At 40.4% G+C, this 11,502-nt stretch overlaps 1 protein-coding gene across 1 annotated transcript in view; it reads right to left on the reverse strand.

Annotated features, from left to right (window-relative positions):
- Positions 1 to 1,258: 1,258 nt before the first annotated feature.
- The window catches only part of pdzd8 (PDZ domain containing 8), a 93,022-nt gene continuing 82,778 nt past the window's right edge, over positions 1,259 to 11,502 (reverse strand). Inside the window, exons 4-5 of the mRNA XM_037687993.1 lie at positions 3,834 to 3,996; positions 1,259 to 3,693 (exon numbers count right to left, since the gene is read on the reverse strand). Coding sequence (XP_037543921.1) covers positions 1,367 to 3,693; positions 3,834 to 3,996 — 2,490 coding nt within the window. The 3' untranslated portion in view covers positions 1,259 to 1,366. The remainder of the gene's footprint in view (positions 3,694 to 3,833; positions 3,997 to 11,502) is intronic.

The raw sequence follows: 11,502 nt of genomic DNA on the forward strand, positions 1-11,502 counted from the left end.
TAGTATATAGTATACCATACATCATGGAACTTAAATGAAAAACAAAAAATTGTGGGGGGGGGGGGGGGTTTCTCAAAAAGGTCATATTTCTGAACATTTCCTCCTTGTGGCAGCATCACTGGAGTTTTGAACCTATTTCCAGGCAAACATTTTTCACTGCCACACCAAAAAGAAAATAAATAAAAATCTGAACAGATTCAGCTGTTTAAGGTACAAACATGCAGTGCCTAAAGCACCATGAGGCTAATTTATCCCAAAGAAGGTTTTAGAAAGTGTTAAGCCACACAAAGAGCAACATCATGACCAGATCTGATTCCAGACTCTGTCATTGTTAAAGGGTAGAGTTCTTCTCTTCATGCGCAAGATGGTCAGATGTCATAACTGTTGTTTAGAAGCTCTCCAAAGATGGAAAAGATTAAATGAAATGAAAAGCATTGTGCGCTGGACGGAGCAGTTGATAGAATCACTGTAATGAGCTGCATCAGTGTTTTGCAGAAAAAGACCGAGTGTTGCACCAGGAGAACAACAAGAACCAACATCTGGGTAAGAAAACAATGAAAGGCATACAATCTACTTTACCTCACTTCCTTAAAGCGTGTTGATAATCCTAATTAAACAGACTTAAAAAATAAATCCTATGAGCTCCTGCTGCGCATCCATTGGTGAGCTATCTAAATATACAGATAAACATAAACAGATCCTACCGATGAGCAAATTAGCGACAGAATTATAAATCAGAACATTTCATAGTAAAACATATGTCCCAATCTAAAAAAAACAGCAAATATATAAACAAATACACAGCTGTTGATGTCATAAAGAGCACTGAGCACGCAGTTTTACTTCTAAATTCAAATATCCTGTAGTAAAAAAAGTGCTGAAAACAAAAGTTAGGTATGATTTCCTGCAGGGAACAACACATGAAACACTGCTGGGAATGTCTAGATCTCCTTTAGTCTCTTTCATAAGAGTTTCTTACAGCAAACATACAAAAGCAAATATAAATTACCAGAATAAAGACATGTGCACATTTTGCAGTCCTTCCATGGTGATCATTTAAAGTCAAAAAAGAACTGAGTTTAAAGACAAACATGCAGCCCGGCTCACGGCAAATGGCGTGGCTTTCAAGACTCCCTTTAAAATCCTGCAGCGTGAACGTGGAACCATACAGTGCAAATGATACCAGTAACAAATTCACTAAACCACTTTATTGTAAGAAAGCAACGTGTGAATTTAACGATTGACCTCAACATCTTCCATATTAAAAATGGACGGCTGGAATTTCCATATCAAAATAAACTGCAGGTCATTTTCTGGAAAGCAAAAGCATGATGCACGTTCTTCTGTTTTCTCTTTAAAACGGTATCTACTGGAGCGCCTCGACACAGATCTGTTCCTCACTGATTTCATCCATGAGCTGCCCATCCACAGGGCTGCATGTGTCACTGTCATACACCTCTGTTCCTATCAGGGCTTCTTCCTCCAGGCTCTCTGCTTTGCCTTTAAAGCCTTGCTGCTCTGAGGGAGATGTGCTCTCCACTGATTCCAGGTCCTCTATACCTGCTCGGTAATGAATCATTAGCAAGGTGAGTGCCTGGAGTCTTTCACCAGACTTGGCCAGAGCTGTACTGATTAGGGCCTTACGCCGAGCATCTGTGGCCTCCCTTTCCTCCACCAGAAGGCCGTTATTGTGCTCTAGCTCCTGGTCGATTTCCTGCTGAAGTTTGTCCAGCATTAACTCCAACTTCTGGGAGCGTTCATCTGTGGGCAGCCCTCTATACAGGTCGCGGCCTATCTCCTTCACAGCAATGAAGACACTGTCGTCCAACCCACCCTCCTTTCGTGTGAGTTTAGTGCTGCCAGCACTGCCAGCAGGCTGCTTTGATGGGCTCGCACCACTGGTGTAAGTCTCTGTGTCACTGCTCTCATTGTCAGAGGTATTCGGAGTTTGCTCGGGCAAATCAGTCACCTGCTCAACAAGTCGAGTCTTTTGCGCCTGGCGAAAGTTAAGGAGGCGTGAGCTGGTATTGAGGATATGGCGTGTTAGGCCAGTGGCCCGGTTTATGGTGGGCTTGGCTTCAGGGTCAGCTCCACAACGTTCAGCTGTTGCCACACAGAAAGGACTTTCACTGAGGCACTTTTCCTGGCACTTCTTGTGGCAAACATAGCTACAGAGCATACACTGAGAGGCTGCCTTGGTCCAAACCTTTTTTGTGCAGTAATTACACCATGTAGGGTTCTGAAACTGGGTGTCTTGGAAGTTGTGTCGAACATCAGTTGACTGTATGGTGCTGTAAGCTAAGTCATCACGTGGAACTGAGGGGTCAAGTTCTCTTTCCCTCATATCCTCTTCCTGGAGGCTCCCTTCCCCCTCCCTTTCCGTTAGTCCCACTGGACACTCTAACTCACCTTCAGCTAAGTAACAGAAGTTTAAGGTAACATCTCCATAGCACAGCTTCTCATTGAAGCCCTTGTGAGTGCTGAGACTGCGTAGTGCAGTGCGGCTGACATTAGCTCGTGGCTCAGGAGGCAACAACCTAAAGGAGCTCTGGTATTCAGCAGATGATGTGGCCAAACATTCTAGGGCTACATGCTCCAGCTGGAGGCTGACATGACCCAAACATAACAAACTACCAAGTTTAAAGGGATCTTTGCACCACAGGGCCACATTAAGGTACTTATGGTTGGTGTCCACCTCAAACACCACTGAGGCCTTGGGCCAGTGTGCTGTCTGGTTACGAAACGTGGTTTCTGTGGATTCCCAGACAGAGTGCTCCTCCAGACTGTCTCGTGTGCTGCAGGAGCTCTCTGAAACCTTGTCTTTGGCTTGATCAACCTTGCTGTTGCTCACAGAGGAAGAACCAAGCACATCATCACTAGACTCTGTTGGCTTGACAGATTGCTTCACTTCTGGTTGTTTGACAGATATTTTCTCAGCACTAGTCTTATCCTCACTGCCTGCAGTGAGTGGGACTTTCTCTGGAGATTTTTCAGATGAGCTGACAGTGGTAGTCATAGTAGGAGCAACAGAAGCAACAGTAGTCGTAACAGAATCAACAACTTCCAAAAGACTGGTTTCTGATGATGCTGATGTCAGCTTTATTTGAGGTCGCGGTGGGACTGGGGGTCGAGAGGGAGGAGGTGGAGGAGGGACAGTGGGACGTTGCAGACCCTCTCCTGTATCACTACTGGTCTTATGCAGTGAGGGTTTTGGTGATTCTTTGGGTTGAGGTTTTAATGGTGACTGCAGACCCACAAGGTTTAGCTTGCGGTTAAGAATTGGTGATATGGTACCAAGAGGCTTAGAGGCCAAGTTGGCCACTGTCCTTTTAGGGCTTTGGTTTACTGTAAGCAAAAAGTCTTCCTTAGTCTCATTTGGATTTGTTGTACTGTTGTTGGGTGCAGTATTCTGGCCAGGTTGGGGGCCCACAATCAACTCCTCAAACTCAGAGTCCATGTCTTTGCTATCAGTTATATCAGAAAGAGTGGTGATAGGGGCAGGGTCTTCTTCATAACCTCCTGGATGGGGAATAAAACCCGTTTCCTCTAGCTGTCCAAGTCCTTCCTGCTGAGTTCCAAGGCTTCCCAAAGCGGGACTCTGATGACGAACTGGTCTCTCGTAAAATACCACCACCCTTTCCCCAGCCTGTTTCAACAGTTTGGGCACTTGAACTGAAGAAGTCACTTTGACACCTGTCAACAGATTAAGCACAGGGCACACATTTGAGGCCAGAAATATAAACAGTTGTTGGTTGTCTTTTAAACTTTGAACATAATATTATAGTTTTATAAAACAATATATTTGCCATTTCAAGTTGTAAAACATTTCACACCTCCAATAGAAATAAGGCGATCGCCCTTCTGCATGTCGGCCAATGCTGCAGGGGAGTTAGGTGTCACAGTCTCTATGCAGACGTAGACTGCATCCCCCTCATAGGCAGGAATTTGTCTGAATGTCATCCCCACACTGCCAGATGTTCCCTTGAAAACCTCCGTCTGGTTCAAACATAAAAAGAGAGAAAAAGAACAATTAGGACCAACACTGACAGCAAGGTTATAATCCAAACATGTTGTTTAACAACTTGTACTTATCCTTTAAAAGTTATTTTAAAATGTGTGTGTTTGTGTGTGTGTGTGTGTGTGTGTGTGGGGGGGGGTATCACAGTGATTATATTGCAACAAAAACATATAGAATGAACACTGGGGCTAAATGATGTTTAATGTTCCAAGAATTTAGAATTTTGAACCTGTGAAATAACCATTTTTGGCTCTGATGGCCATTGTTGAATTATGGCAATATTAGATTATGATACTCATACGGACAGAACAAAATAAGGAGCTCAATGCCACTTGTGGCCTGGGGTACTAGGACCCCACCCTGAAGCCAGGTCTGGGGGAGAGGCTCGTCGGTGACTGCCTGGTGACCATATGAGGACACTCAAGTGCTCAAATGCTTCAATCAAGATCATGTCACTTAGGTAAAGTTTGTTGACTGAGGTAGCCATCACATGAATGACAATAAATTTTAATTTTAATTTTTTAGAATAATACTTATACAGCCTAAAAATTGGCATCAATGATGAAACAAAGTTCAAGGTAACATCTCCATAGCACAGCTTCTCTGATGACCTCACTGTCATCAGAGCCACTCTGCCAATAGGACCATGCCGCTGTAGATTTATTTCTTTTTCCCTTTTGGCTCCTTGTTTCTGTATTTTTGTTGCATGCTTTGAATAAATCCCAGTTTATGTTAGTTTTGAAGTCGGCTCCGAGCCCGACTCCGCTCGCATTAAGCATGCAAATTATAACCTAACAGAACCTATGAGAATCATGTTGCTGTTTTTCAGTGTAATGCTTTGCACCATTAGTGTCTGGCATATATCTTTAGATCTTTTAGTGAACCATTGGGCGTTCGTTTAGCGTATATCTTATCTTAGATCCTTATTTATTGTTTCTTTTTACAATTTATATTTTTGCTATTGTTTGATGTAACTGGGATCTGTGTACACAGTCTTGTTCCACCTCATGTACCACATGTGATGCAAATGACAATAAAGAACTTTGAATTCTTGAATCCTTAAACAACCTCATAAGGCATCACATGCCAATGGAAGTTTGAGGTATATTTGTTAGTCGATTATTTCTGGTATATAAAGATCACTACTGGTAACTTTGCCACTTCGTACTTATAGTTACACACCTTTTACATCAGATCTCGAGTAAACATTGCATGACATTTTTGACTAAACATCTTGAATTTAGACTTGTTTGTACCAGTTCTGTACCAGTCAACTTTATATAACAGCAGAAAATCCCTGGTCCACTTCAGTCTCTTCTTTTTTTCAAGGAAAAAAAATGTTTTTAATCGTAAGCAATTTAAACGTTTTTGACAAAAATTGAATTTCATATAAATTTCACACATGAGAATTGTAACAAACACTGAAAATTCAAAGTCTATTGTTATTTTTGATGAGTGCTGTTTATAATTTATCTGTTTAGGCTATATTTAAGAGTCAATAAATCTAAAAATCTATCAATATAAAGTAAATGTTTTATACTGTATATACAGTTTCCATTGTTCAACAAAGGTGTGACTTCAGTAAATGCAAAGAAATAGATTTAAAACTTCTTCCAAACATAAATAACACAACCCTATACACACACGCAGTTTTGAATACAACCAAAATGAAAATGGAGACTGTTAAAAATAAACATATAACAGAGAGTGTTAATCAGGTTAGATCAGATTGATTAAAACAAACTCCAATGATAGTTCTCCATATCCAAGTGTGATGTCTTTAGTTCTTTGATGAGAGACTCAGACTGAAAGAACAAAGAACTGTAATTAAAACCCAATTCCAGCATCAGAAATAACAAGGTCCAAGTTACCCACAACACACCTGTGAAGCGTAGGTGACCTGTTTTATGCCCGGCTGCTTGTCTATCAAACAACAACTGCTGCATGATAGCAACACATGCATACCTTATAACAGTGATTAAATGGGTGCACTTTTAAGTGCAACTAGTAAATCAAATACACCATATATGACGAGCCATTTCTGAATGAACCAATGAGCAACATGGAGTGGACATACGCAGATAAGTACCATAAAGCAAGGACAAGTGTGGTCCAGGTGTCCTGTTTTTATAGAGAAATGAGGGACAACATGATTTGAGGAGACAAAGACAAATGACTGTAATTTGTCACAGTTTAGCTGGAAGGTAGTGATTGAGTTAGGCCTGTCCCTGAATAAGCACATGATCTATAAATGTTGGCATGGTGAGGTAGGGCTGCGGGTGGGGTCTACCAGCGGATACCTAAAGCTGGCTTGTCTAAGGACAAGTCCTGAGCTACAATAATGAGTTATCCTATTTCTAACAAGTCAGGGTGATCAAAACTGTGTTCAAAACAAATTAATATTTAGGAGCAGCAGCTTCCAACTATTCAGTTATTGGAGTTATGGTTCTGTATTTTTCACGTACTTCTCTAGTTCTGCAAAAATGCACAAGTACACAAAAAGTTTTCAAATGTCCATGATAGTCAGACAGTCATTTGCATGTCACGTTAAAGAGTCTAAACAAGTAGATTCATTATCTATCCATTGCATTATTCTGTTGTAGTTGCTCAGCCACTGAAATTAGTGATTCGTGAAGACACTACAACAGGAGCAGGTACTGGTCTGTGTGGTCTCCACTTTGTGTCAGCAGTTATAAACAGGACAACAAGGTTTGGGAACGTAAGGAAATGCATTGTGACACTGGAAGTATCCCTGCAGGGACTTTGAAACAAGACAAGTTGCAGGGTTTGATCCAGTTTTGTCATGCTAACGCTCCATCAAGAACTATGGGGATAGATTAAGAAGCTATAGCTTCACATCCACAAATGACAGTACTCCTCAGGTACGTCCTGTTGCCAAACATTGAATGGAGGCTGTATTCAGCCAGAGAAAATGCTAAATGCAGGAATATTAAGCAGGATATTAGAAACAGAGAAGACATTAATTTCCATTTTATATCAGGTTAACCAATCTATTTAATATGGGGTGTCACACTGAAACAAGCATCAACTTTACTGTTTCTGACAGGGACAGCTCACCATTCTTGTGGCTGAGAAGATGGAGAGAAAGGGAAAAGACTATTGAGGGTGCACAAAAATAAAAAGGAACATACGAAGAGATGAATGACTTGACAAATACTAAAAAAACCTACTAAAACCAACATACAAATTGTTTATTTTAATGTTGCCTATATTTCTTATAGTGAATACTTATTTAATAAATAATTCATATAAATGTTTTTCCCCAGTGTGTCAAAAAGTAAAACTACATAAAGAAAAAAGAACGTAGTCTATCAGGGGTCACCAACTAAATGTGCTCAGGGGCCAGAACGTTTTTGAGCAGACTTTGTGAGAAATATTTTTTAATAATAATAATAACAATATCCAACTTGACAGCTGTGAGGCTTTAACATTTATTAACATTTAGTCTCAAAAGGCATAATGTTATTTCTCCCATTAATCAAACATGCATTTCAGCTTTTTTTGTTGTGTTTTATGGTGTAAAGATGAATGCATTTTAATTTTGCATTTAACTGCTGTAAAGGAATCAGTACATGGAGACTGCAGTCTCAGATACTGATCCTTGCCCCATCTGGGCTAGCACCTGCTGCTGTAATGAGACATGCTTCTGTGCCTCCTGTTGCCAATTATCCGTCAATGAAGCGGTCTCAAATTGATTCAGTGATATTGGTGACTTGAAACGAGAAAAAAACACAAGTCACTGGCACGTAAATGTAGCTACAATAGTTTAGCTATAGCTTTGGTAATGCATGTCTGATCGTATAAATGGCCATGTGCTAATTCACTTATGTTGAATGCAGCTGGTGGGGCTGACGTAAAACAAGACCAGAGGTGAGGTCCAAGTCAGGAAAACACGTCGTAAAAAATAATGTGATCAGATCTCGAGCAAAGATTTGAACGTGATCCTGAAAATAGTTTTTATGCACTTTCTTTTCTCTCTGATGTTTGTCCAGCTGAAGAGGAAGTGATGGGTGTATATGAGTAAAATAAGTTAAAACAAACAACAACAAAAAAACATACTTCAGTGATCACACCCAGAATAAAAAGATTTAACATGGTTTATTCTTTTTATTCTTTTTTACTTAAGTTTTTGCTAACCAATCTAGGTTTGAGGTTATTTGAAAGAAATCCTTAAAACGTAACATTTCACAGGTTTTTGTTCATTTACAAAGAATTACATGTTTGATAAACATCATTTTAAAGTGATCTTTTTGTTTACTGGTATCCATTACCAGTAACTTGATGAATAATAAACTTAAAAGTGAGACGTGTCTTCTTTCCGTGTGAACTTTCCTGAGGGGTGGTGGTTGCTCGGTGCTGTTCCAAACCACGGTTTAATTGTTGCGTGCTGGTGCTTGTTCTCAGGGCTGAGCGGCCATGATTGCTCTAACCTTGTTAACATCGACTAAAACAACAAGCTGCTCCTGGTTTTCTTGTCACTGAGCAGAAAAGCCAAACGCAGCACGTAGGAGCCTGAACTGGTCAGATGGAGCAATCCAACATCTATTTTTGCAAATCCAGCCACTCTTTTATCTGTGCTACTGCAGAGAACAAATGAAAGGTTAATATGTCCAAATTGCAGCTATCAATGCTTTAGAGTTCTGTTCTTTACCTCTAGGACAGAGACACACACTGGTCTTGCTTTGAACTCTAAAAGAAAACACTTATCATGATAAAAGACCTCTTTCATGCTTTCTTTTACAATCTGACAAAAAATGGGCTTCATCTCACAAATAAAAGCATCCCACATGCAACTTGACCGTGACGTAGTTAAAGTAATGCTCTGTTCATGTAATTTATATTGTTCTCCACAGACACTACATTACAACATGTACATTACTGAAAAAGAACAACAACAACAACAACAAAACAGCTCTACATTTTGTGGCAAAAGCCCCAGTTGTTTGTAAAAGAATGTTGAAGCCTCTTTATAAAAAAGAGGTGAAGATACATCTTTAATCCAACATTTTTCAGTCAGGTCATCTGGACAGTTTCTTTTTTTGTGCTGAAATGTTTCGCCTTCGATCCAGAAGGCTTCATCAGTCAAGGAAACACACAACAACTGATTCTTTCCCCAACAGCTTACTCCAAAGTGGAACAAACCAGTTATGTTGGTGCTAAGACAGTCTCTTTGGTACGCCCCTCCTCCATTGCCGGCCCTCTTCCTTGTTGACAGTCTTGTCAAACTGGTTGAAAACAACAAAGTCCATGCTCAATAATTCAGGTACGCAACCCAACATCTTGCAGTCAGGTCATCTGGACAGTTTCTTTTATTGTGCTGAAACGTTTCGTTTACATCTTTAGTTTTTCTTTGTTTTTATTTAATGTTGGGAGATTTGCAGCCTGAACAACTGAATCTGATTCAGCTTAATTATAATTTTTATTTACAACTTGTAATTTCTGTGTTAGTTAAACATTCAACTCTACAAACTCAATTGCATTTTAACATAAAAATAATTAATAATTAAATAACTAATCATTTTCTCTAAATCTGCTCCATCTTACTGCACTGCATTTATCTGACATTGAAAATCTAAAAATAAAGTGATCCATGTGGAAAGACATACGTATGTACATTTTATTTTGAGCAAGGTTGAATAATCCTTTCAACTATTCTGTGGATTTACATACAACTTTTGTCAAATTTTATGTCCTGTAAATTATAAATCAAACCTAAGGCTGCATCTGGAATAATGTTCTGTGGGTTTTGGTAGAGCTGCTGCCTCTCAGCAATCAGGTCCCTGGTTCAAACCCCGGTCCAGGGGCCTTTCTGGATGGAGTTTGCATGTTCTCTCCGTGCATGTGTGGGTTTTCTCCGGGTACTCCGGTTTCCTCCCACAGACCAAAAACATGCATGTTAGACTGATTGGTAACTCTAATTTGTCCATAGGTGTGAGTGAGAAAGTGAATGGTTGTTTGTCTCGTTTGTCTCTATGTGTCCCTGTGATGGACTTGTGACTCGTCCAGGGTGTCCCCCACCCCTCGCACAGTGATTGCTGGACATGGGCACCAGCGACACCCATGACCCAAAATGGAATAAGCGGGTAAAGATAATGGATGGATATATATATATATATATATATATATATATATATATATATATATATATATACATATACACACATACACACAGTACCTTGTGAAAGTACTCGGCCCCCTTGAACTTTTCAACCTTTTGCCACATTTCAGGCTTCAAACATAAAGATATAAAATTTTAATTTTTTGTGAAGAATCAACAACAAGTGGGACACAATCGTGAAGTGGAATGAAATTTATTGGATGTGTCAAACTTTTTTAACAAATAAAAAACTGAAAAGTGGGGCGTGAATTATTATTCGGCCCCTTTAATTTCAGTGCAGCAAACTCACTCCAGAAGTTCAGTGAGGATCTATGAATGATCCAATGTTGTCCCAAATGACTGATGATGATAAATAGAATCCACCTGTGTGTAATCAAGTCTCCGTATAAATGCACCTGCTCTGTGATAGTCTCAGGGTTCTGTTCAAAGCGCAAAGAGCATCATGAAGACCAAGGAACACACCAGGCAGGTCCGAGATACTGTTGTGGAGAAGTTTAAAGCCGGACTTGGATACAAAAAGATTTCCCAAGCTTTAAACATCCCAAGGAGCACTGTGCAAGCAATCATATTGAAATGGAAGGAGTATCAGACCTCTGCAAATCTACCAAGACCCGGCCGTCCCTCTAAACTTTCATCTCAAACAAGGAGAAGACTGATCAGAGATGCAGCCAAGAGGCCCATGATCACTCTGGATGAACTGCAGAGATCTACAGCTGAGGTGGGAGAGTCTGTCCATAGGACAACAATCAGTTGTACACTGCACAAATCTGGCCTTTATGGAAGAGTGGCAAGAAGAAAGCCATTTCTCAAAGATATCCATAAAAAGTGTTGTTTAAAGTTTGTCACAAGCACCTGGGAGGCACACCAAACATGTGGAAGAAGGTGCTCTGGTCACATGAAACCAAAATCCAACTGTTTGGCCACAATGCAAAACGATATGTTTGGTGTAAAAGCAACACAGCTCATCAACCTGAACACACCATCCCCACTGTCAAACATGGTGGTGGCAGCATCATGGTTTGGGCCTGCTTTTTGTCAGCAGGGACAGGGAAGATGGTCAGAATTGATGGGAAGATGGATGGGGCCAAATACAGGACCATTCTGGAAGAAAACCTGTTTGAGTCTGCAAGAGACCTGAGACTGGGACGGAGATTTATCTTCCAACAAGACAATGATCCAAAACATAAAGCCAAATCTACAACGGAATGGTTCACAAATAAACATATCCAGGTGTTGGAATGGTCAAGTCAAAGTCCAGACCTGAATCCAATCGAGAATCTGTGGAAAGAGCTGAAGACTGCTGTTCACAAACGCTCTCCATCCAACCTCACTGAGCTCCAGCTGT

This window comes from Nematolebias whitei, chromosome 1, assembly GCF_014905685.2.
Source record: "Nematolebias whitei isolate Nwh7 chromosome 1, NemWhi1, whole genome shotgun sequence".
NCBI lineage: Eukaryota > Metazoa > Chordata > Actinopteri > Cyprinodontiformes > Rivulidae > Nematolebias > Nematolebias whitei.